The sequence below is a fragment of the Ixodes scapularis genome, unplaced genomic scaffold, assembly GCF_016920785.2.
Source record: "Ixodes scapularis isolate PalLabHiFi unplaced genomic scaffold, ASM1692078v2 PGA_scaffold12__126_contigs__length_90152505, whole genome shotgun sequence".
NCBI lineage: Eukaryota > Metazoa > Arthropoda > Arachnida > Ixodida > Ixodidae > Ixodes > Ixodes scapularis.
Genome location: NW_024609838.1, coordinates 13290034 through 13317595, shown reverse-complemented (window position 1 = coordinate 13317595; position 27562 = coordinate 13290034). Strand labels below are relative to the sequence as shown.

At 46.8% G+C, this 27562-nt stretch overlaps 1 protein-coding gene across 1 annotated transcript in view; it reads right to left on the bottom strand.

Annotated features, from left to right (window-relative positions):
* The window catches only part of LOC121835331 (transcription elongation factor SPT5-like), a 33620-nt gene that overhangs the window by 5369 nt on the left and 689 nt on the right, over positions 1–27562 (bottom strand). The window contains 18 exon segments of the mRNA XM_042289422.1: positions 54–149; positions 1998–2110; positions 3685–3828; positions 6341–6628; positions 7186–7322; positions 8072–8177; positions 8771–8871; positions 8873–8958; positions 13428–13553; positions 14745–14870; positions 14929–14998; positions 17165–17262; positions 20901–21671; positions 22473–22607; positions 23202–23301; positions 23392–23529; positions 24117–24400; positions 26430–26634. Of these exon segments, the coding sequence (XP_042145356.1) occupies positions 54–149; positions 1998–2110; positions 3685–3828; positions 6341–6628; positions 7186–7322; positions 8072–8177; positions 8771–8871; positions 8873–8958; positions 13428–13553; positions 14745–14870; positions 14929–14998; positions 17165–17262; positions 20901–21671; positions 22473–22607; positions 23202–23301; positions 23392–23529; positions 24117–24400; positions 26430–26609 (3099 nt within the window). The 5' untranslated portion in view covers positions 26610–26634.

The window sequence follows — 27562 nt, the reverse complement described above, 5'->3', positions numbered from 1 at the left end:
ATTCAACTGGTCATATGACTCAACGTGATCCAAATTAGCAAAGAGTTCCTCACCTTGTCTTTAGCAACCGGCACCACGGGTTCCAAGTGCTCGCTGAGAATGCTGACGACGCGGTCTTCTTTGAGGAGGAACACTGAGCACATTCCACCCTGCCACAAGAACACACAGTCTTCCTCAATTACAATGCAGAAATAGGCTTCTCTTAACAGTGGAATAAAGGCGCCAGGTTAAACAAGCTAAGTTTGTATGAGAAAAATTGTGCACAGGCATAAAATGCAGGTGGAAAAAATAAAGATGAAACATCCATCCAACAGATGACCAAACAAAAGAAAGGTTACCTGTTGACAGGCTGTCGTGGCGATCGGCTATTTCCGTGCTTTGTGGCAACAACAGCTTGTCGTCATGTGCACAAGTCACATGACAACCCTTCCACCTTGCTCCCTCATTCCCTTTTGGGTCCAATGGGAACAATCTCATCGTACCGAGGCAATTCAGCGTGATTTTCCATCTAGCAAGCATTCCCTCTTCACTGCACGGGTTGTACTTAAGGCTGGCAATCCTGACTGCTTACGACAGTGCGCTTTAAAACCTCCCAGATTCTCTTCCGATAGAACACACTTGAGCCATCTACCAACTAGCCTTAGCACACTTGGCATTTCCGTATATTGCCTTCTTCTTTTAGAGCGCAGCTCTTAGGGGCCCGTTTCCGGCTTGAGCGGCGTCGGCGTCGGCGTAACCGCGCGGTGCATCATGGGAAATGTCCCATAATGCACCGCGCGAGCCCCCCACCGGGGTCACGTGACTCCCCTGAGGTCACGTGACCCCCCGAGGTCACGTGACCCCCGCCAATGTCGCGTGGCCCCCCGATGACGTCATCGACACTGATGACGTCACCGGCATCCACATCGTCATCGTCATCATCACTGATGATGACGATGACGATGTGGATGCCGGTGACGTCATCAGTGATGATGACGATGACGATGTGGATGCCGGTGACGTCATCAGTGATGATGACGATGACGATGTGGATGCCGGTGACGTCATCAGTGATGATGACGATGACGATGTGGATGCCGGTGACGTCATCAGTGATGATGACGTCATCAATGATGATGACGTCATCAGTGACGATGACGATGTGGATGCCGGCAACGTCATCAGTGATGATGACGTCATCATTGATGATGACGTCATCATTGATGATGACGATGACGATGCGGATGCCGGTGACATCATCAGTGATGATGACGATGACGATGTGGATACCGGTGACGTCATCAGTGATGATGACGATGACGATGTGGATGCCGGTGACGTTACCGACATCCGCATCGTCATCATCACTGATGACGTCATCAGTGACGTCACTGATGTCGTCACCGGCATCCGCATCGTCATCATCACTGATGACGTCGTCAGCGACGTCAGTGATGACGTCACCGACATTCGCATCATCATCATCATCATCACTGGTGAAGTCATCAGTGACGTCACTAATGACGTCGTCGGTTACCGCATCGTCATCGTCACTGATGACATCATCAGTGACGTCAGTGATGACATCATCGGCATTGGGGGTCACGTGACCCCCCCCTGGTTAGTCTAACCCCCCCCCCCCCCCCCCAGCGCCCTTCCCTCCTCCTCCTCAAGAGCTGCGCTCTAATTTGGCATTACAGGGAGTTGTAAGCGGCTTTCACTTTTTCTGCACATCTTCTTTCTCTTTCGTTCAACAAACTTTTTACATGGTAATAAATGACCATTTCTAATAGATATTGTGTACATTTGATCTAATAAATACTTCAAAAACTTCAGCTCTAGTGACATCCAGTTTCGGAGTAAGAGACCATAAGAATTCGGACCTAAGCAACCTCAAGTGCCTGGCCTTCGCCAGCTCTCAGCCAGTCTAAAAATCATTTCACGGTCCCTTCAAAACTGAGGAAGAGAGGGCAAAGGAGGGGGAGAGATAGCAAAAGGGAGATGGGGCGGTAGCATACCGAGATGCCCCGTATGACACCCGTCTGTCCGATCATGCCGTCGTCCTCGTGCGTGTCCTTGATGCGCACCTCCAGGTCCATCGTCTGCCACTCCACTGACAGGGCCTCCATCCCTGGGCAGGAGAGAAACGCTCCCGTTGCCCGTCCATCACGTCCAGCCAGCGCCATACAGTGGTTCCCTCCCCAAAAATTCACAGGGATCTTTAAACCGTAAAAATAAACAATGCATCGCCAAAAGCTCATTCTCCGCCCAAATGTAGCGCTACAGGTCCTAATCAGACGCCAAGGTTTCAGAGCTAACCGCTATCTTATTAAAAAGTTAACCCCTTGCCTACTAATAACGAGTGTCACTCGTGCCGCCATTTACGGACCATAAAACCCGACCACGAGTGTGACTCGTGTTTCGGTTTCAGAGCTTGTTTTGCGAGCTCTGCGGCAGATGGCAGCACTACCCCTGTTGCTCCTGTTTACCTTGGGTTCTTTTCTTGTTTGCTTTGCCTTTTGATAGAGAGAGAGCGCTCCATTGACAAAAAATAAGCGCGCTATTGTAAGCAAGCGCGCCAAAAACATGTCTTCGGCGCGGAGGTCTGCTTTGGCGGACGAAGATATACAAAGACTTCTTTTTGAAAGTGATGATTGCGCCAGTATTTCTGACGACGAATCCTGCTGCCTTTCCGATTACTCGGAATCCGATGAGAGTTCAACGGACAGTGAGAAAAGTGTTGAAAACGATGCGAATCCTGGAAGCATTTCATCGACTTCGGCGTCTGCACGTCAGTGGAAGTGGGAGAAGAGGGACAACCAGCCTGCTCAGTTCACCTTTGTAGAAACCCCAGGTGTGTCAGCAAGGGTTCAACGCAGTCTTGGTGTGAAGACAAGCGCCTTATCGGCCTTTTCCGTGTTTGCAAGTCATGATTTTTGGGCGTCTGTCTCTGCTGAGACAAATCGCTACGCCGAACAAGAGATGGGCAATGAGGATCGTCCCAAGAAATGCTATGAGGAGCAATGGTTTGACACCACTCCGGATGAGATAAAGGCATACTTTGCCTTGTGCATCATTACACATCGCACCCACTGAGAAGAAGAAGAACCCGACGCGGGCGTGCAAAGTGTGCACAGCCAACAAGAAACTGAGTGAAACAACATGGGAATGTGGACAATGCAAGGTGGCTCTTCATGTTCCTGAATGTTTTCAGCGCTATCATACTGTGAAGAACTACTGAAGAAGAGGAGACGACCAGAAGTCCTGGTATAGAGCAAGAGACTACGCCTGAAAGCCAAGGAAACATTTTTCTTTATTTTGACGCAAATTGCTTGATTTAAATAAAGCTTTCTGTACGATCTTTAAAGAAAAAAAATGAGTAGGCAAGGGGTTAAGAGGGATTTTCTGAAAATGTAATGGGAGATTGAGCCCATTCTTGGTAACTGACACTGTTCAGCTTTATGCATTTAAAAGCACCGTCGACCGCCAGTTTCTCATTGAAAATTTCCTCCACAAATCTGCATTTTACGTGAGCTGTTCCAGTTTCGCCCCCGTGGTTACGTACAAGATACAGTTCAAAAGCTGCACACAGTCACATCACCCAGAAGCTGGCTCTAGGATGGCACCAGGTGTTGATGGGCAAAAGCTTCGGAGTTTCATTGCTGCGAATATTTGGCGATCCAAAGGACGGTGTCCACGACTCACCTGCCCCCGGGGTTTGGGGGTTGAAGGGGGACGGTGCCCCGGGAGTCATGGGGCTGTAGCCGCCATACGTGGACGGGGACGGCGTGCCCGCTTGGAATGCCACAGGGCTCGGCGTCGCCACGTATCCCTTCGGGCTCGGAGACGCTAAAAAGAGAACGACGTTTCTAGCATCCGTTAGACTGTCAAGACAAAGTCGGCCGTTTGTGCACCGTACGTGTACTACGGTCCAGCCCAGTTGAACAAAGTCAGCGGGAATCGGAAATAACTTTGCTATCCACTTCTTCGTTATATCTGGAACTCACAAAAGTAACACGCAAATAAAAGATAACATGGACCGTCACGGGCACACGTTTATTGTGCCTGAAGAAAACGGTCGAGGCTTCCCTGCACGTGCTCACAGCTAGATCAGCGCCACTTCTCGCCAACTGCGAGAAGCTTTGATCGAGAAAAGATCCTGTAAGCTGCGTACAAACCGTGTCGACAGCTGCGACGGTCACTGCGGAGGACGCCAGCGGTGGACGGCATTCTCTACGTTTATGCACACTTCGTCGAGAATGGCTGCACGTTTTTGTTTCAAAGAGATTGCTTTCGTCGTCACCGTCAAGGTCCCGGCGGAGCGGGGACTCGCCATCGTTAAAGGGACACTGACAGGGTATTTATGCTCATCAACGTTTTTATTTGAAATGACATATGAGAGCCCAACTACCTAGAAAACTATTCGCAACTCAGAATTTGTTCTCTTGCCTCCCAAAAATCGCCGATCGAGAACAGGCCCGTCTGAGTCGAGATCTCTCTCTTCGCGTGGTCATGTGCCGTTTTCAATGGTTTAGACACAATCACCAAATATAATCAAAGTCGTGGGGGTCATCGAAGGCACACAGACAATATTAAAAATAGAAAAGAAATATGATTCTCATATTTTGAGGCCTCTAAAAAGCTGCAAATACGTTGATTGTGGAAAAAAAAAGTATCACAGCCACGTGACTTCCGCCACCTCTCTCCTCCTCTATATTTCTTCTTCCTCTCCAGTTCAGTTTCGGTTTCGGTTTCGAGCACTTGCGTTTTTTTACTTTATTAAAAATATATGTGACATTGCAGCAAGATATTGATTGGGTAGTCTTTCGCCTGGCAAAAAATAAAAAGCAAATTTTGGGGGGTGTCAGTGTCCGTTTAAGTGGCGCTGATTTGCTGAATTGGTGCTTGAGCGAAGCTAGACTTTCGTGCAGAGACCGACCACACCGACTAATGACGCCAACACGGAACACGAAACTAACAAAAAGTGCGCACGGCACCGAGTTCAGGTTCAAGTTTGTGTTTCGTCGGTATGAGAGCCTACATTTAAAAGAGGGGGCAACTGCTCTATTGGAGTCACGTGGTTTTTGGGTTGCGTTTGCAAAACGAGCTGACATTTCCAAGGGGTCAAAAGCATTCACCATCTGCGAACGTGTTTGACACTCCGCCCGGTTTCCTCGCCACGCTGGCCGCGCGACAACCAAATGCAGGCGCACCTGTGCCAATTTTCTCAGGAAGCATCTGCCATTAAATTACAAAGACCCTCAATGGTTGGGGCTGCTCCCTCCCTTAAATCTAAGATTTCTCCGTCGTCTCCGTCGCTCCGTCAGTATGTTGTTGCTAGCGCTCCGAACGCCGCTATCGGCGTGCTACGACGGTTTCTCTGCGTGCGATGCAGAATAGCCACTTCCCAGATAAGGAGCGGGGAGCAGACATTGCAGAGGCTGCCACTGGCGACCTTCACAGCACGTCTGCGGCCCGTTCTGGGTGGCTCCTCGGCCGCGGCTGCATACCGCGGCGGTCTGCAACTTGGCAAACTTTCTGAATGTGATTATTTTTTAAATTATCATAAAACTTTTCTTTGCTATACCCTTGGGAGCCGCAAAAAACAGCCATAAATACATTGAAAAAGTGAAAACGAGAATGGAAAATAGCAATCGCTTCGCTACAACTGCTATTTCATTATACCTAACTTCGTTATAAACGGGCACGACTGCACTGTTAAACTCACATTGTTGAACAGACTCCAAGTTCATCTCAATCCGAGAAATAATGCATTTGTTTCATTACGCAATGCCTACAGCTCAATCGTATATTTAGGTTTTAAACCTACAGTGAAATACCGGGGGAGCGCCCACCCCACTTTCACTGAAAACTGAGTTAATCTAGACACGGGGGCTTGTCAGGTCAAATAAGACACCTAATGTATAATCTGCAGAAGTCCCAAGTTTGGGAAATGTTTATAATGGGCACTTCCACAGTATTTTACGGTAAGCAGCAGACTTGCCCAAAAGTAATTGGGGCGACAACAATGCTGTGGTCGTAACTTTTACAACAAACCGAATGCACAATGACTAAAGTCTTAACACACAACTTGTGACACGCGATAAGGCGACGACTGTTTCGTACACGAAAGAGGGGTGCCAATGCAGAGGGGTGCGAACGTGCTTTGACTAGTCCGGTTCCGAAGTGGCAACAAATTATGTAACAGTCCTGGCAGTGGTCATAAAAGTGATGACGAAGAAGGCAAGCGGACAAAAGGGTTACTTTTGTCGTAATGTTTAGACTCGTGGCTGCGCCTCCTACGTTAGAGAAACCCTCATTCAACAACAAGCAGACGGACGAGTAGGGGTCAGAGACTCACGCTGATAGGCGGTGGGGGAGGGACTGGCCTGGTACGGGGAGAAGCCGTGGTCCGAGCCGTACATGCCAGGTGTCTGCGGGGTGTAGGGCCCCTGGGGGGTCTCGGGGGCCTGGTAGCCCGGGGTGGCCGGCTGGTACGAGGGGGATGCCTCCTCCAGCTGGTAGTCGTCCAGCTCGGGCCGGGCCGGGGTGTTGGCCGTCGTGGGGTCCCAGGCCCCGTGCACAGGGGTGCGGCTCCCGTCGTGCACGGGCGTCTGCCCGCCCCCGAAATGGGGTGTCCGGCTGCCCGCTGGGGTGTAGAAAAGATGGGCTCGTAAACTAATGCATCGGAAAAAGATTTCAGACGGCATGCGTCCACCATCTCGGAAAACCATAAGGCTCGTTCACACTCTTGCGACCTCTTAGAACTGGGTTCCTTAAAACCTCTCACAACGAGAGGACACACTGGCGCCATCTATAGGGTAGCAGTGTAAACTTGGTGGACCAGCATATTTTCTATTTCTCTCGTGCATTATCCTTTCTTTCTTGGCTCGAAAAACTTTTGTCAACGTTATAGGCGAGCCTTTCTTATAGGTATTACGCACATTGGACCTCGGAAATCCTGCAAAACCTTCGCTCTTGTGAAATGCAGTTCCAGGGTCACCGCATAGACGGCGGCAAAATGGCAGCGAGTTCCCTTGTCCTAAAATGTTTAAGAGGTTTCAAAAAGTCTTGTCTCTGTCGGTCGTACTCGGTTACAAGAGTGTGAATGGGCCTTTACTCATTGTAGCTCTTCTCACTTCGACCATTCTTGTAAATCAAAACAGCTTCATCGTCCTGTCTTTTATGCAGCCTCGCGCCACTCACCTTCGTAGAGGGGCGTCTGGGAACCGTACATGGGTGTCCGGGACCCGCTGCTGTACATGGGCGTCTGGCTGCCGCTCCCGTACATTGGCGTACGGTTGTAAGTCGACACTCCGCCGCCACCCCCTTTGCTGGCACTCCTGTTGGTGCAGAAATAGCAGCAGGGTTAGGCACAGCCTCTTCCAGCATCGTCACACACAACTGTCAAGCGCATTATCTTGTCTGCAGCAAACGAAAAGCTTCACCCACAACCACAAAATATATCATGACAAATTATTTTGAGTGTTTACAAATATCACCAAATGAAGGAATATTTTATTTGAATCTGAAATAAAAGGGGCCAGTTCATGGGATCTGACTGACCCAGGTTTTCCCTTCAAGTTCAAGTAAATAAGGCTTGTGACCATTCTGCGGGAGACATGGTTGTTTAACGGGCATATGCCAAGGAGAAATCACAGTTAAAAAATGTTGGATTCTCATTTGGTTACGCAGCAGGACGATAGCCTGCCTCAGTGTACAGAGCCTAGATTTGTCACAGCAGAGAGTAAATCAGGGATGGGAGCTATACTATTGCCAGTTAGGGGTCTTCAATATGCGTCACGCAGCAGCGATTATAATGTGCAAGTCGGCAAAGCGCCCTTCCAAATCACTATCGGTGGATGTGGGTATTAAACTTTATATATTTTAGTTGACTGCGTAAGCTTCCACGTCGTCCAACAGTCTCAATCCCTTAGCCATAGACCGTCTTGCTAGAACAGGCAAAAACAGCAATGTCTTTGCTCATACCATCTACTGTCCCGCAACACACCACACAACAATGTTGCCTAGTGTTACGTAAGCCCAGGAAACAGACATTGGCAGCGAATCCTAAGAATTTGGGGCAACTCACCCGACGACAGCAATGCGCGACCTGTCCACCGAGATGGTCTGGCACTTGGTGTGAAGCTCCACCCTGGCAGTAGACTCTGTGGCATCCTTCACAATTCCAATGTGGCCTGCACATAGCACAGAGGAAGTCGGTTCTTCCTTAGGGCCACCTCACGTAAAAACATGACACATTTTTGTGTTCTTCCACGTAAGCAGCAGCTCAGTGTCACTTTAACCACAGAATTCCTCGTGTTAAAGAATGGTTCTGAAGTCGGGTTGGAAATGCAATGCTCTTCACTCAATTGCAAACAGGGGCTAGACTTGTTTTAGTACAGTGTCAAAGCGTGCTACCTGTTTCCTGCCCTCTATGCATTGGTCAAACGAGACAACAATAAACGCTAAAATTTGCAAACATGTTTCTGGCACTCAGCTGCCACCTTCGTAGAAGTTTGTGGAGCGCAGGATCTTACTTGAGCGCAACAATAAACCAACACGAGATTCAAATAATTTACCCCATACATTGCCCCGCGTGGTCAAAACGACTTACTTGGAGCGCGTCGTTGCAGAAAGACGACTTATATTTAGAATCTCAGGTGGCTACATGAACCACCCTATGAGGGCACGTTGTAAGCAATAAGCTGTCACGCATGATTGGCTGGATTCACAAACTGTGGCCGCATGGGCGAGAGAGAAAAAGGGGCAGAGAGCAGGGCGCACGCACCCTTGTAGGGCCCCTGGGTGATCTTGATGGTCTCGCCGATGAGCTCGCTGTCCCTGCGTCCCCCTCGACCCCTGCCGCCGCCTCCTCCCCCTCCCCCCCCTGCCCCCTCCCCCTCCCGAGGGGTGCATGGGGCTGGAGATGCGGGGGGACTGGGGAGTGTAGCCGCCCATCACGGGACCCGTCACCTGCTGCTCCGGGGGAATACGTGGAGACGGAAGAACTGCAGGTCAGTTAAAGTGGTCACGCACTACCACACATGCAGGTACGATCACAAAAAGTTTTTTGAATGCAGAATGTGTTTTATGAGTTGTCTTCTATTGAAAAATTGTCGTGAACAAGCATCACAAACGAGTGTCATGACCGATCAACATGGACAAGCATCGTGAATGACTGACATACTGCGAGCATTACACAACATTAAGGTTATACACTATAAAGTTTATATATCAAGTTTGAGCCCCGGTGGGGCTTGAACCTGAATTGGTGCGGTGGCAGTCAGACACTACAGCCACTGAGCTGCGTAGCACAGCTGCCCTGGAATGATCGGACTCTCGGAAAAATGTGCCGACAAGAGCGGTGCGACGTCGTACCATGTTGCCTCATGGACTTCCTGCATCGCGCAAGAACCATAAAAAGTGACACTTGTGCGGCGTGCTTGTTCACTTGGTCTCGCGCTGGCTAACATATGTGGTGCACAGTGAAAAAAACTAGTACAAACCATGCTGCAGAGAGTGTGGTTTGTGCTAGTGTCCCATGTGCGGCGTGCAGGACATATTTTTCCTCCCTGGTCTTTGTCAGCATGATCAAGCAAATGAGTTCAAACGCGACAACGTTAAGGAGCCTGTGTTTCAGAAAATCCGGAGTCGGTGGGACCAGAAAATCCTCATTGGTCAATAGGGTCATGACGTCACAGCCACGTGTGACCTCACACGTGAGATGATGTGGCGTGATGTCGGAAACGTGATGTGTGACGTCACGTCACCTTCGCAGTGATTGAGTTTGATGAAAGTGCTCCAGAAGAGGGGGGACAACTGTCGTTCAAATATGCCATGGAACAAGAAATATATGAAGGAATTCGCAACAATCTCAACTACAATGAGTGAAAATGCCAGTGTGGTGTGTGTGAGCGTGTGTGTAGTGAGTGAGTGAGTGAGATACCTACTCAATGTGCGTGAACGTCGAAGGAAGAAGGAAACAAGAAACTTTGTAGTGTGTACAGAACAGAGAAGTAGTGTTGTAGAATGTGAAGAAGATCACGTGTCAGAAAAAAACAATGAGAAGAAAGTCATACTGTGGATAAATAAAGGAGTGTTGTGTCATGAGAACTAGGACGTTGTGCGACTCAAGAGAATGAGAAGCGAATGAGAAGGCAATGCGAATGGGCTCGATAACGCTATCGCATTCCTCTCTTAAGGGCGAAGCTTAAGGTTCCTCCAAGTTTTTTCACAGTGAACTAAACTTAAGTTCACATAAAATTTAAAACATTGAAAAGTTGCATAATGAGAACAAAACGTTGCAACCAGCACACAGAGAGCCCCTGCACAGATTTATTCCTTCCATCCTCGATGCAGGCAAGCCTACCTAGAATACAGACTTTCATTTCATTTCATTTCATTTATTATACCCTCAGGGCCCGAAGGCATTACAGAGGGGAGAGCAACAAGAAGGTTAATGCAAATAACATAATACATATTTAGACACACTCAGTAATAAAGTAATTAGTTATTGTACTTTTAAAGAGCTCAGAGTCCGTGATAATGGCGATCGACCGGGGAAGGTGGTTCCACTTCTGGGATGTGCGGGGAACGAAAGATGAATAAAACGTGGTTGTGATAGAGTTAGGAATGCCCACCTTATGTTGATGATCAAGACGGGAGGAAACATAGACAGGCCGAGCAATTAATTTGTCGCGCAGGAAAGAATTATGGTGATAAATTTTATGGAATAGGGAAAGACGAGAAATTTTACGACGTAGGGATAAAGGTGGTAATGAGAGAGTTGTTTTCATAGAGGTGACGCTAGCGGTGCAGTGATAGTTTGTGAGGATGAAACGAGCGGACCTGTTCTGAACGGCTTCCAATGTAGATACGAGAGTGACTAGTCCGGGATCCCAGACAGAAGCTGCATATTCTAACTTGGGACGAATTAAGACTTTGTAAAGAGTTAATTTCAGTGAGACAGGGGCTAATGAAAAATTTCGCTTGATGTAACCTAACATGCGGTTAGCGTTAGCTGAAATATACTGAATATGTGTTTTCCATGAAAGGTTAGAAGCTATATGTACGCCTAAATATTTGTACGAAGATACCGGTTCTAGATGAGCATTATCAAGAAAATAGTTAGGAGAGTCCTGAGACTGGCGAGACACACGCATGACCTTGCATTTGTTAGTGTTAAGCTTCATAGACCACGAGTCAGACCAACGGTAAATAGCATTAATGTCTGATTGGAGTATACAGGTGTCATTATGATTGAGAATCTCACGGTAAAGTACACAGTCGTCAGCGAACAGAGACACGGACGAAGAGACACTAGTGGGTAGGTCGTTAATATAAATTAAGAATAGCAACGGCCCTAAGACTGTCCCTTGCGGAACCCCTGACGCAACTTTGACAAAAGAGGAGTTATTGTTATTCACAGTGACAAATTGAGACCGTTGAGTTAAAAAAGACTGTATCCATGCGAGAATGTTATTGTCTATGTTAAGTTTGGAAAGTTTTAGAAGCAGAAGATTGTGAGAAACTTTGTCAAATGCTTTGGCGAAATCCAGGAAAATGCAGTCCGCCTGGGATCCTCGGTCCAGAATGTGATGTAGGTCATTCGTGAAAGATAGCAGTTGGGTCTCACATGAAAATGTTTTTCGAAAACTGTGTTGGGCGTTGTTGAAGAAGTTGTTAGATTCTAAGAAGTTGACGAGGTGAGAAAAAATTATATGTTCAAGAAGTTTGCAAGGAATGCTGGTTATTGAGATCGGACGATAATTAAGAGGGGAATGTTTATCTCCAGCCTTGTGAATGGGTACCACCTTCCCTACCTTCCAGTCTGATGGGAGAACAGCGTCTTGTATAGATTGTTCAAATAATTTTGTTAAAATAATTGAGGAGTATTGTTTAGTGTTTTGTAAAAACTTGGAATTAATGCCGTCCACTCCTGCTGAAGATGACAGTTTGAGTTTATGTATGATACGACCGACGCCAACGTAATCAAGAAAAAGAGGATCCATGTGCAAGTAATCGGCACTCTCTAGCGAAGGGAAATCGTGCATGTTATCAGTAGAGAATGAATTTGCAAAAGTACTATTTAATAAATTTAAACACTCATCGCTGGCTATACAATCACCATTTGCGGTTTTTAGTGTGATAGATGACTGCGTCTTTTTGTTTATTGTGTTCCAGAATTGAGTAAAATTGTTGATCAACATTGCGGGTAGGCTATGAGTCATGAATTCTAGTTTGGCGTTTTCAATTGCTTTTTTTGTACACTTCAGCAGCAGTACGATAACGCAACCAACGGTGCTCGCACGTGGATAATTTTGCGGCGCGAAATAGACGCTTTTTTTTGTTTGATAAGCGTTTTAAGGCTCTGGTGAACCAGGGTGACTGAGAGTTTTCGATAACTCTCCTTAAGGGAATGTACTGATTTGTTAGTTTATTAACTTCGGTTTTGAAAAAGTTCCAGTTTTCTTCTACTGAGCGACTTGAGAAGAGTGATAAATATTCATCGAGGAAAGTTGCAAGGTCAAGATTAATTTTATCAAAGTTAGCTTTGGCGTAATCTCGAATTTGCTTTACATTAGTTGATGGTTTCGGTACTGCTGCTTTTACATTAAAATGCAATATGGAATGATCACTAAGCCCTGGAAGATAGGAGATGGGTGAAACGAGTTCAGGATGAGTAGCAAGAACAAGGTCTAATACGTTCGCCGTCAATGGGGTCACTCTGGTTGGTTGGGTAACTAGTTGCGTGAAACAAAAATCTAAACAGAGGCTAACAAAATCATTGCATTCAGATGAGGCAGATGAGGGTGTGCCTGTTGGTGGGTTATTACCTGTCCACACAATATCAGGATAATTAAAATCTCCCAACAGAAAAATTGGCGAACTGGGAAAGCGAATGACGACCAGATTTATGGAGTCCTGCAAAGCTTTAATGAAAGATGATGAGCACGAGGGCGGCCTATAGCAAACTCCCATGATCCACTTCATGTGATTAGTACCAAGACATACCCAAACTATTTCTAAATCACTAGCTATGTTTAAACAAAAAGAATCAATATGACTTGCAATGGCAACTAAAACGCCCCCACCGCACCTATCTTGCCGATCGTTCCTGTAAATATTGTACCTTTTAGGTCCATAAAAAAATTCGCAATCACGCACCCTCCCAGTGAGCCAAGTTTCCGTTAAAACAACAACATCAGCAGCTGCTGAATCCACAATAGAACACAAGTCGTCTCGTTTTTTAATGAGGCTTCTAATATTTGTAAAAAGTACCGATACATCAGAGACAGGTGAAAGAGACACTCTACCCCTCGCGGCCACGACGTTTATCTCAGAAACGATTAGCAGACGGTCCTGTAGCGCGAGTCAAAAGGGTACGGGATGCAGCTAGGCGAGGAGGCAGTTGCCTGCCTCCAAAAGTTACAAGGAGACCTTACCCTGGTACTGCCGGCCAACAGAAGGTGCCTCGTCTTGCAGACGAAAATTCCTCCATTCTCGAGCATCATACGAGAGTGCAGAAAGGCAAAGCTCCGGAAGATGTGCTTGACTACCCCTTGAGATCCCTGCATTCCGAATGGGCGCAGGAAAGAGTCGGGTCAATTTCCGTCCACCCCATTATTCGATCGTTAGCCAAAGCGAGCTTACGTCTGAGTTACTACACCATTTCTACGTCTACAAACCGGCCACTCTTCATAACCGAGTTTTATTACTGGAGCCATTTACGCGAGTCCTGAAGGCCCATTATGGCTGTTCAAGAACAGAATGTTGGGTTTTAGTTTTGAATTTATTTTTATGTTTTTGCTCGAGCAATGGCCCATTAGACTAGAAGTTGGCAAACTTTTCGATCTCGAGGACCCCTTGATCTTTCTTGATTGATGGCCGAGGATCCTGATCTCGGCATTGGTGCGGTAAAGCAGTGTGGAAGCCTACGGACCTTGCAAACAATAGCGTGCGTATGCTGGAGTGTGTTTGATGAAAACATTTTGCCTCAATGGGTGGCACAGAGATGCTAAAATGGCCTTTAAACTTGAGAAACACTTTACTGAGAGGCAGGCACGGTCGAGGAAATTTGGAAGTTTGGGGACCCGGCGGGTGATCTGAGGAACCTTCGAGTCCCTAAAAACCGTGGCATAAGATGTAAGTGTGGACACCGCGCACTTTGCCACTGCAAGATGAAGTCCTCACCTCGCCTCGATTGCAAGCGGAGCCACCAGACGGCTTCTCAATATATGGCTAAAGGCGGCCTGTGGGACTTGGTTTCCCACGATTTTCTATGGGAGACACGCTCAATTTAAAGTTGTTTTCGTGGTGCACCACATCACATAGAACTTGGCACCCGCGCTACACGTGTTGCTTAGATACTGTTTTGTCAGTGACTCTACTTTCGTACCTAATCGACAGCAATAACAGTTTTATGAACAAATTAAAACGGAGAAAGCTCTGGCACGGTGTTCAAGCAAGCATTCGTCAAGGTCAGAGCAAATGCTCCGAGCGGAAAGATTGCATGCCTGACTCCCATAAAAACAAGACACTTTTTTTTTTCTTTCTTTCTTTACTAGATGCACTGTCTGGATGGTGGAGACGTTTTTGACTGAAGCTACTAGGGCGCACGCCAAGGTAACTTTATCTGGTTGATTGCATTGCAGCATTTGCCGTGCTGTGTGTCGTCACACCATCTTACACCCTGCTACGAACCCAATTTGAGAACCCTCGCGTTAGAGCGGACGAGGCACGTCTTGTAAGCCGGAACTTACCGAATGAGGGCCGTCAATGACTTTGACGATGTCCCTGATCTGGATTTGGTTCTGGTCCGAGTCTAGTGCCACGGCCTTGCGCGCATCACACTTTTTGTTCACAGACTGGTGTTTCACTTGAACCACCTGCAGAGTCCAGGTGTAAGCGGACGCCAGAGAGGGCAAATGGTGGCTTTCTGCTTACCTTTCCATTCATGCTGAGCACCTGGAAGTTTTCCTTCTCCAGGCGCACAATCACCCCCACAGTCTGGGGGCTGGCAAGAAAAAGCGAGGGCAGAGTGTCAATGCAAACTGAGATGGGGAACATTACTTGAATGAGTCATTCAATCAATCGGATACAATCAAACTAATTGATGTCTCTTAGAACAGCTCTTCAAAAGCATTTCAAGCTGTGCAAGAGGTCATTACTGTGTAACCTTGAAACATTCACTACAGGGGTCTATTAAATTGTCATTTCACATTGATCTTAAGTGCATAGCACGGTCTATCTTACATTTATTCACGTTACCAATTTCTGACGTCTGTAGCAAATCTACCTTGAAATCAACTACAGGCAGATCCTATATATAGGCCAAAGCCCCCCCCAAATTCTGAACAATAAAAAAGTTTTTTTTTTTAATACAAAAAGAGAGTTTAAAAAATTATATTTTTTTTAAGACATTTTCATTTTAGATACCCATTTCTGAGAAGGTGAACTTATATGCGGTGATATATAGTAATCCAAACAACCACAACACTAAACAAAAAGAACCAGAAAAAAGTGTGTTGACTAATCAATTCCACACAAATAAAAAGCAAATCAAATTGCAAAGTGTTTGATTACAGCCGTCATCCTATTAAAGTCGCAGTCATACTGCTGATACAAATGCATCATACAAAAGACACTTGCTCGTTGCAGACATTACCAGCGGACATGTCCCAAGCACGTTCGGAGCATGTTTGCTTCGTACGTATGTACGCTCTAAACATGTCTGCGGGGTGGATCGGTGATTGAGCCGGCTAGCGCACACCAGCTCCGAGCACATGGAGCGAAAGCTCGTGCTGCAGAACCTGGGGATCCCATTTCGATCTGGATGAGCATCGTACCGGCGTGCAGTCGTGTATCACGACTGCGTGGAGCATGTTAAAAACCCTGGGCTAGCGGTTGTTCTGCACTGGGGAAATCGCTCATCTACAGCTGGGAGACAAGTTGCCTGTTGAGTCAGACTAAGTTCTAGTGTGTATAAACATACACGCAACATTGACACGTCGGCAGACAGTTTTTGCATGACCAGTCTGACAGGACTATCACACAAGACTCGGACAGTGTATGGAGACTGCATTTTAAAGCGATAGCTTTGAGGAGCTCGTGTCGCAGAAAAGCTGGCGTCGGTCGGACGGAGAAATCCAGGATTGGTCGATAGGATCGCGACGTCACAGGCACGTCACCTTGCGCGGGAAGTTGAAACTACCCACAACACTCGCGTGAAACGTGACGTCACGCATGAAATGAAAGCGATGAAAACATGACGTTATGCGAACTAATGACGTAATACGAATGAAAACGCCGCATGTCTAAAATTATTTAACTTTATAAAGTAATTAATTTGCCATAAAGAAAGAAAATAAAGACACTTAAAAACTGCTTACATGTAGGAATGCAAAAGAATTTCTACACACAGTGCATTCCTACAAGCAGCGTACCACATCTTCCTTTTTCACACAGCGCTCCGGCGGCGACATGATGCACTGTGCAGGCACGGTGCACCGCCAGCTTCACGGCTGCCGTGACGAAGCATCTGCATTGCTGTGCTTTTGGTCAATAAAAATTCAGGTGCCGTTTTCGGTGCTACAAACAACGCCAGCTTCCCTCCATAAGACAGTTAACGCTTTCGCATTAAAAAAAAAAAATGTGAAAAATTATAGGCGGAGGCGGGATTCAAACCCCCGGCCCTTCAGCTGCAAGCCAGACACGCTACCAACCAGGCCACGCGGACACGCTTGCACGTCTTGGGAACGAGCGGGGGTTCATATGTTTAGCTATCGCATTCCACTCTTAAAGGCCAAGTTTAAACATACTCCTGTAATTTTGTATGATGTATTTATTAGCGGTGTGACCGTAGCTTTTGCATTTGATCAATTCTGACGCACTTCTCGATCTGCGGGATTTGGAGTCAAAACCCCACCAAAACAATCACGTTTTTCTTTCTTTCTTTTTAGAAAAGGAAGACAAATATTGAATAACTACCGAATTGTTCTAGCCAACAGAGGAGCTGGGAATGGCCATGTCCGTCCATAAAATCAACAGTGCATTGGCTACTACACACAAAGACGAGACAAAGACCAACCCACCCCCCCCCAAAAAAAAAAAAAAGTTCCTGGCTACACCACTGCGGCCGTCGAGAAAGGCAAAAGCTGCGGGAAGGCAAAGGGTCACCCACTCAAGTTGCACCAGGTCCCCCCACTGGAACTGCCCCAGAGAGTCCACCCCCGTGGCCATGTCCGCACACAGCTGGAGGTCACGTGGCAGCACCTTGAGCTGCACAAAGGGAAGGCGGGGCACGCAAGCTGCCGTCACTTCCCGTGTGGAGGGAACTAACCCCCAAACAATATGCCAGTCTGGTAGCACAGATGACAACCGTTAAGGTTCTCGTCAATCCTTGAGGAAAATATAGGGGAGTTCCGAGCAAGTAACGACACGGCAAGACTTTTTTATGCGTCCTAAAACTGGGGAACAAACGAAATGAAGAACTGGTTGGAGGCAGTCAGAACATTTGGTGGCTGGAAGTGTATAAAGAATGCACAAACAAAAGGTAAAAGGAACCACATGTGCGCCTATTTGAAGAAATGTGCATGAGTCGCCCCTTGTCCTGTTCATTCATTATTTCCTTGTACCTCTACACCAGTCGACAACAAGCGGCTCACGGTCCAGCGGCCTCAAATACTATAAAAAGGACACGTATCACAACCACAGGCCGAAATGCCGCTAACCAGCTTTCCCCTTCTGACTTATTAGGAATAATAATATTAATTATAATAATGTTTACTCCTATTTTTAGGAAATAATGAAGCGGCAGGGAAAAGGCTTCAAGATGCTTGACGAGCCCCGTCGGCAGTGGTACAAATCACTTTGCGCAGCTCAAGCAACACACAATACACAAAAAAAGAAAATGGTCTGAAATCGCTGTTTCTGCTACGCCGATTCTCCAAAAAATATGTTAGCATTTTGCGCGGCAGTTATATACAACAAAGCACGGTGAATGCAGCCTTTCAGCACTTTTCCGCAGAATAAACATTTCCGAGATCCCTATTCTCCCTGGTGCAAGCAGATCAGGTCACTTAGCGCGTCCATGAAGGACGTGCACGCGATGTGTGGAGAACAACGGAGCCATTTCATTGTTGTGCATGCAGGTTGTGCATACAAGGGCGACGACACTGTGCGCTTGCAACCCGGTGACACGGGGGACGTCACTGGCGATCTTCGGTTGTTAGGTGTTACGTCACAGCGACGCTTCCTATAACCAGCCAATCCAGTTATGCCCTATCGCATCGCCTCTTCAAATATGCACCCCGCCGCCATCTGTCAGCACTTGCAGAAGGTGTTCCCCAGCCGATTTCTACAACCAGTGGAGCTGTGGTGCTATCCTGTGGCGACGTTGCAAACTCTGAATATGTGCGCACTTAACCAATCTAAGGTCAGCGCATGTACACATCGCGACACTGTTAGCGCGAACACGACATCGGCGCATTTTCGCATTTTACTTCTAAATAGTATTAGCGAGCACGACATTTTTTCCGTTTTTTTCTAAAGGGTTAGAACGAATAATTCATCGCCGCCTCAATCATTTCTTCTTAAAGCATTCTGTAATATCCGATTGCCAATATGGGTTTACTAAAAATAGATCAACGGAACACGCCTTGCTTGCCCAAAAAGAATATATTTTGAACAATTTTGAATCACAACGTCTTACTCTTGGCATTTTTATTGACTTTAGTAAGGCATTCGATACTGTAAATCATAAAATACTTATCGCTAAGCTCGAGCACTACGGCGTACGAGGACACGCCCTCAACCTTATAAAATCATATTTAAGCTCACGATTACAATATGTTGTAATAAACCACTCTCGCTCCGATTCCCTTCAAATTTTTAATGGTGTCCCTCAGGGTAGCATCCTTGGACCACTCTTGTTTAATATATATATAAATGACATTTCCAATATTAGTACCCTTGTAAAGTACGTTATTTACGCTGATGATACGAGCCTTTTCTTTTCCTCCTCTGACGTTGAACAACTAACTGGCACTGCTAACCGAGTATTGGCATTATTATCACGGTGGTCATTAGTCAACTCATTGAAAATCAACAAAGAAAAAACTAAAGCTGTAATATTTCGTCCTAAAGGAAAGCTTGTAATGCACCCACCGCCTTTAGTTTTGAGTGACACCATTATCGAGTATGTAGAAACGTTTAGATCCCTCGGTGTAAGTTTTACCGCAACGATGACATGGGACGCCCACATAAACGAGGTTTGTCTTGCCCTTTCTAAGGTTGTAGGAATAACCTCGCGTAATAAGTACGTTCTACCTGAAAAAACTAAACTTACTTTGTATTACGCTTTCTTTTATTCATATTTAAGCTATTGTTTTCTTGTCTGGGGTAATACCACAACATCCAATATTCAGAAGCTTCTGATCTTGCAAAAGAAAATGCTACGTGCTATTACAAAAGCTCCATATAATTCCCCAACCGGGCAGGCTTACTCGCAGTTTAAAATTGTGCCTGTATATAATTTATTTGAATATAGATTCGCGTGTTTTTACAAAAATAGTATAGCTAAAAACGATAATTTTCTTTCACGTATTGTTTCTACTGTGCCCCACAATACGCCTTATGCAACCAGAAAAAAAGACAGCTTTGTTTTACCTAGATGTAGAACGAACTATGGCTTTACAATGTTGCGATATATCTTGCCTAAGTTTTTGAATACTCCTCTATGTGATCACTTGAATGGTATGTCTTCTTCTGTCCTTAGGAACGCTTTTCTATAATTTGTCTGTACTTCTCATTTTGTCTGTATTGTTTATTTTGTATATATATATTATTTTTTACCGCGTTTACACTGCTGACTTGTAAGGGTGGCGAGGCCCGTCAAGCAGTGGATGACACTGCTTTTTTCTTGCCACCCTCAGTTTGTATTTCAAGCTGAAATAAACGCTGATTGATTGATTGATTTATCGCCTACAGTATAAAACTAAGCTAGCTCTTTCCGTAGAAATAATAACTTGGATGACATCCCTTGGTTTCAAAGAGAAAAACTGAAAAAATCGGCGATCGCTTGTTCGCGCTAACAGTGTCGCGCTCTGTACAAAGGCACCAATGGCTTACAGTCGCTGACCGATTTTTCAGACTTTGCAGGGATCGAGAAAATGTCCAAATAATAGAGCAGCATAAAAAATCAGCGGATTAAAAAACTTGCCTTTATTACGTCTGCGTAGGCTAAAAAAAAGCCGCAAATAGTGCCGTGGTTCAGGTTACGCCTGCTTGTCTTTTTTCAAATTACGCCTCTGTTTGCGTTCAGCAACTTTCTATTAGCTTGAGAATCGCTCCCCTCTTTTCTAGCGTTAAGGTCGAGTACTTCCTGCACTTCTTAACGACACATCGCAGTGGCGGAAAAACAGATGGGGCAATGACGTCCAAGCTAGCGTAGTCCAAAAACGGGATTCACCGAGATGAAATCGATATGAGGGGCGCAAATCCACGACTGCAATGGCAAATGAACAAAGCAAAATGGTAACGACAATGATGATGATAATGATTCGCAGCAAGAGAAAGAAAAGCCGTACAGCTTCTCCTAGCGGTAGGACTTCGCAGTACTCAAGTAGCGCTGCCAAACCAATCCAATTCAATCCATCTGCACCAAAAATGAAATTCAAAATGAACACTTCTCGGTAGTGTTTCCCGCTGGTAACTCGCAATGATTTTGTCTGAAAAATCAAACTTCCGGACTTCAATCTATTTGTGAATATGCACTTTTTCTATCAGGTAGGTCACAGTCCCTCCTTTAAATCTGAAATATCAAACAAGTCAGAATTATCAGTGTCCTAGAAATCGGTCGGCGACTGTATATCGTTAGAGATTTGTTCTAGATCACAGAATGAAAGAGAGAGACCCACCTCGTGCATGGTGAGGTCCGAGAAGAGCACCACCATGTTGTCCTCGACCCGCACGATGAGCCCGGTGTCTCCCTCAAAACGCCCGGCGATCACCTTGACGTGGTCCCCCATCTTGAAGGACTTCTTGAGCTCGTGGGCCTGGAAGTCCAGCGGCTCCGTCAAGTCCTCGTGGCGCGGCAGCATGGTGATCTTGTTGCCGTCGATGGAGATGATTTTGCCTTGCAGGTGCACCAGCTCTCCTTCGGCCACCTCCACGGTGTCGCCCGGAGCAAACGAGTGGCCCTGCTCCTCTTTCCGACTCTCCCCCAGCTCCAGCTCCAACCCTTCCGGCTGCTCCTCGAACTTCTCAAGCTCAGAGAGCGTGGGCTTCACGCCCTGGGCTATGATGGCGGACATGGCGAATGCCTTGTAGAGGAAGCCCTTGCGGCTGTAGCGGTTGCCCTCAAAGATGAGGAAGTCGCCGTCCGTGGTGACTTCTCCGCCGACGGCGCGGATGGCGTCCACGTCGAAGAGCTTGGCGGCGGGGCGCTTGGACTTCTTGCGCTTCTCGGACTCGCCGGCCGCGGGCCGCAGCGCACCGCGGAGCCGGGTGTAGTCGACGCGGGGAAGCAGCTTGAGGTTGACTTGGCTCTGCGCAGTGTCTACGTAGTCGACTTGGGCCAGGTCGTCGCGGTAGATGCCCCGCTTGAGGCGGACCCACTGCTTGGGACGTAACTGGGCCTGCTCTTTGGTGACGCGTAAGACGTCCGTCATTTCCTTGATAGGAACCATCTGAAAAACGCCGCGGGATCAATCAATCAAGCAATCAATCTCTATTCATCTTCAGCAAACATCAAAAGCACTGCATACTGCATCTGAATCCTTAGCCATTGTGGCTAGTTTCGAATCCATTCCTCGATACAAAAATAAAAGATATGGGTTTCACCTTGCATGTATGCTAGTGCCGCACAAATCATATAAAATAATAAAAGTGAATATATTCTCCTATTTAAACAAATATTCAATACAATCAAACTTTTTAGACCTGTGTAGGAAGCGCTACAGCTTATTTCAACCTCCACACCCACGGAGCACTCCGCAACAACGCGACATTCATGCACCGCAATTCCAGCAACTGGGGTCAAGAAAATAACTACCTCGTAAAACATGTGCTGCGAAGAAACCGGCATGTTAAATTTTTTTCTGCTTAGCTCTTAATTTTTATTAGCTATGTTCCTTACCGTACCTCGAAAGTGAATGGACAATAACATTTCCATACTCGAGAATCTAACCTTGTAAATGGGTAATGGACAGGGGTAACAGGTTATTACACGTGTCTGGTAACCTTTCGAGCTTATTTAGAGAAGGCCAAAATCTCACCACCACACTGCAGAACTACACCAATATCTGACTTGGGAGCTTTCCTTATAGGTAAAAACAGGTACAATCTCCAGCAGAACTCGACATTCAATCCCTCAACATATTAGGCCATCTCGTAAATACTTCTCCGAACACTGCTGCTGGTTGCAGGACTAGCAACAAAGTGGTTTCTCGTGATAAGTGAATAAAAAATCCCTAGCTAGATGAGCGTACCGTTTGCTGGTAAAGACCGATGCGGAGGTTGCCAACGCCCTGGATGACTTGCTTGACGTGCGTGTGCTTGTAGGCCTCGATGTAGATGTAGCCCTTCAGCCCCTCTGGGGCGACCACGCTCCGGATTTGGAGCGGCTGCGGGAAGAGGGACAAGAGTTGGGGCGTTGGGGAGACGCTTGGGCACGGCGACGGCCACGCCAAAAGGTCCCAGAACACAAGCTCAGAGAGCACGCAAAGATGTCATCACTCCGAGGAAGAAAGGAAATCAGTATTCTTATTCATGTTTACTATTCAATAGTATAAACTCATCTGAATCCAACCAGGAGTGAAGAATGCATAAACATAACAAGGCACCGAGAAAACATCAAGAACTGCAATGCAACAGTTATACCATTACATGTCATATACAATCTCTATTTTGGGGGGGGTCGCGGGGGCCTAAGTGGGGGGGGTCGCAGGGGCCTAAGTCAAGCCACTGATAGCTTTGATACTGCTCTAAGGGGAGGGGGGGGGGGGGAGGTGATCGCCGGAAGGCCTTAGAATATTTTAGGGGTTGCGGGTTTGAAAAGCTTGCATAATTCTGCTCAAGACAATATCAGACTAAGCTTTGTAAGCTGCAAGCTTCACTTGCATTGGGGCTCTTGAAAGCTTACGTCGGAAAAGCCTAACAACGGAAACCGGCAGACAAAACCAGCATCTGGCAAAGGTACCAAAGGACGGATCACGAACCTCTTCCGAATACTGGTAGGCAATGAACTTGCGCATCATCTGGAGCACCGTGGACTTCTCCTCCCCAATCTTGCACTTGACCATCCACAAGTTGGGGTCCCTGGAGGAGTGTCAAAAGGGTAGTTGCCGCCTTCATGCTCCAGACTTGCCCCCAAGAAACTACCTAGAAACCCAAGAGAGGCTATCTCACTTGACTCCTGGCAGGAGAGTCTGCTGGGCGATCTCGTCCGAGAGCTCCACGTCGGCCTCACGGTAGCCACCTTCGGTCGCAGTCGTGTCCGCGTACTTGCGCCGGTAGTAGTCCTCGATCTCGTCTTCTTTCTGGGACCTGCTCCGCGAAACAAGACGGCGTAAGAGGGACAACAAATGTATGTATGTATGGATATGTGTGTGTGTTTGGCCAAACAGCTAAAGTTTGCTTTTATCGTATTGTTGTTTCTATACACCTCTTCGAAGCTGCACGCTGCATGCCAGGGCGCACCTTAGGGAACTTCTTTGTTTGCTTTGTTTATTGTTCTTTATTTGTTGCATACTTTTGAATGTGTGCTTTCTGCATACAGTGTGTTTTCTATTTGAAATTTATTTATTTTATGAAAATGCATCTATGGAGATGCCGAAGGTATATTTATTTTCTAAGAACAAAACCCTCCTTCTGTACTTTAATCACCCCTAAGCGTACAGTGAGATGGCAGCTACGCACTCACTGAACCCAACGACCACCTCTCCTTCATCACCCGAGCGTGGGCATGGGCAGGAGAGAACGTGATCAAGCAGGGAAAGATAACGCACAATTGGTCCAGTTGGCCCGTAGCTTCCGCTAAACTGTCAGCTTAGGTATGAATGGCACATAACAGCCCATACATAGGCTGCCAATACTCAGAAATAAATGAACAAATAAACGAGACGAAGACTAACGTGAGCATCATCTGGAGCCTGCGGTGGGAGTGCAGCTCCTTGGAGGAGGCCTCCTCGGTCTGGCGATGGGGGTCTATCATGTCCTCTGCCCCCTCCTCCCAGTCCTCGTCATCTTCCACCTCGTCGTCCACCTCCGCCTCGTCCAGGATGAATCCGCCGAAGCGGGCCTTCTTGCGCCGCTTGCGCCGTGCCTCCTCATCCTCGTCTTCTTCCTCTTCTTCCTCGTCATACTCATCCTCGTCCAGGTTCTCTCCCTCTGGCTCCTCCTCCGGTTCTGGGTCCTCCTGAGAAACCGGTGACATTCATCAGTTTCCTACACTACTGAAAGTGTGTGATAAGACGGGAGCGCCACAGTGCGGCTCCTAGAAAAAGCATTTCGAACTGAATGCAACCGGACTGACACAGACATCTTGCGTAGCAGCCAACCTTTGCTTCTAATGAATGTCAGCTTACCTGAGCACACACTATACAAAACGTTTGGGGGCATAGTCGGCACTAACTTCATTTATGCAAAACCTGGAAATCAAGAGCAAAGATCCCCTTCAAGTGCTGGACAAATGTGCCACAATCATCTCAATCCCAGTTTGCCTACTTGATCCCCCAACGAGCGAAGAGTAATCTGTTGATAAGGGGAATAAAAAGTACTCATCATGTAGATCTCTTTATTTACTGGCACCGGCGAATTTCGTCCCATTTCGGAACCTTTCAAGCACATAGACGATTTGTAGGTGCCTCTTCCAGAGCAGATGAGCGAAAAACACGGCGGAATGTTGCCGCCGTTGCTGCTCACAACTGCGGGACACGCGAGTGAACAGAAGCTCCGAGTAACTTCCGCGGGTCGAATGACGGAAAACACACAGAGCAACGCTGGACACGGGTATGTTTCGAATGTCAAGGTGCCAAACCTTTACTCCGGAGTTAGACCAAGAAGCACAGCCTTGGGAAGGCGCAGAAAACGCTGCGGGCGCATTAGAATAGGACGGAGCGGACAGGGTTCCAGTCTGCGGCATAATGTGAGTGCTGTCACTGGTGGCGCTTCCGACCAGCTGCCAAGGTGGAGCGGCGCGCCTCCTAGAGGTGTTGCATGTTCCCATCGCTGACAAAACGAGAACTGCAGGGTGCCTCTTCCGAATGCATCCAGAACGAATGCATCCCCCTTTGACTCCGGTTTAAAGTAGGAGGAAAACAAGACTGGAGGCACGCGACGCTTACCTTTCTTTTATAGAAGCCTACAGTGTCACCAAGTGTTTTAACGGAGACTCTAATAACATGGCCAGCTGTCTTTCCAGAAGATTGGGTGCCTCGGCAGCGATGGAATCACTGGCCTCTCACTTGGCAATAGCCTACCCCCTATGCAACCGCACAGCTTTGGTTAGTGCAGTTACAGACAATAAATAAGCAATCGGGTTGCCGCAAAAGCCGTCGCCTTAATGGATGGAGGAGCTCTGTGCTTTCCGACTTGACTTTCTCCGTACGATTAGGATGCATAAAAGCGTCTTAGGGCACAAACAGGTCAGTCAAAGCTAAGACACAAAACAGGGGCACTTACAAGTGCTTGTTTGCGAGAGTTTAATGGTATCATTTGTACACACTGTACAAAGTTAACAAAAAGATTTTCCTTTAAGTCGCAACACAGTTACTGGCAGCTGTTCTCCCACTAAGTGAAGGTCATGTGCTTGCAGCCTATATCATCCCTCTGTTGGAATATGTGCGAAATCCTGTCCCATGGAATGCCACAGTACGTATTCCGAGCAAATCACGCATAAGGACTTGACTACTAAAGATACCGAGTTACAACAACCTTTCTGCTTGCGGTAAGGAGGTTTTGCATATGTTTGAACTTGACGAGCATAAACATAAATGATGTTAGCAAACATGAAGGGCTTTGCAATGCCCTAAAGGCCAGTTCACAGACTTTCGAGTGCTTACGACCGAGTGCCTTGATACATCTTGGGATTTATCACAACGCCCCCACAACTTTTGACCGGTCGAACACTTGGCATTTCTGTATGTTTACCCCCCTTTCTTTCGTACATCATTCTTTTTTGAATGGCTAAAAAAAACTTTTGAAAATGTTATACTCGAGCATTTCTCATATACATACATTTGATCTTGAAGATACCACAAAAACCTTCACTCTAGTGAAATGCAGTTCCGCAGCAACCACATGGACGGTGCCAGCATGCCAGTCTGTTCTCACGACGTAAGAGATTGCAAGAACTTGGTCGTAAGCAAACGCAAGCTTTGAAGACAAACGCGACCTTCCTAAACTCTAAGCACGCAATCCTTCAAAGAACAGGAGGGGAAAACTACCTCGGCGCCTTCGGGAACCTCTTCTGCCTCGGCCACGCCGATGCCACTGCCGGCCTCGCTGCCAGCTTCACTGCGAGCTTCTTCCTCGTCTTCTTCCTCCTCTTCAGCTCGCTCGCTCCCCTGGAAGCTGCGCTCGCTCTCGTTGTCCTCCGAGTAGTTGCTGCCCTCGCTGTCCGACATGGCTGAGGTCGGCTAACGCGGCACTCTGAAAAGAGCAATCCATGAGCCGAGTCAGTCCGATACGAAATTGTGCCAGAAATCAAACTGTTGAACAGGCAGGGACCTGGCCTGAAAACTGGCAAAAGATAGACTGCCAACGTTATCTTAGGACAAAAGACTCTCACTGTACGGGAGAGATAACAAACATTTGTGTTAGTTTTGTTTGCAACGCCATCCTTTGTTCCACATACCACGAACAAGGATCCTGTTTAATAATTAAATCCCAACTGGCCTTGTGTTCAGTTTGATGCTCCCAATTAAGTCCTAAACAACCAATCACAAAATGACATACAGGTAATGGCTACATTCTAATCTATGTTTTTTTATAAAAGAAAACATTACGAATAAATTGCTTGCCCTAATACACTTCTCCCCAAATTCTCATTTCCATCTTCCACAGAAAAGTTTCTTCGTCCATCCCCCAAACGCAACATAGGTCACTACAATCACTTTCAAGCCACTACACAAGCAGTATTGGATGTCAAACAGCCATACCAATGGGAACAACATATATGGATATGAGATTTGCATTCCACAAAGCATTCTTTGCTGTCTCTCACAGGGGTCATGCAAAATCCACACAGATGACCTCAAAGTCGCCTCTGACACTTAACTGTTGATATGCAATGCATTTTTTCTTGTCACCGTCTGTCAGCTTTGTACAATCTAGCAGCACTCTCTCAATGCACTGAAGTGTCATGCACTGTGGCGTGCAGTAATTGGTAGTGTACTTCGATCCTCCACAACTATGGGAAGTGATTTTTTGTTATTTTTTGACAACACGACAGGATTCCTTTCTTCGTAAGGTTTATCGGGCAACCTTTCAGTCTCGCCTCTACGCGAATTTGTACGTCGCGATCCAAAATAAAGAAGGTTTCTCTTACAAATGAGTCTGACGGAAGCTTAACTCTTGA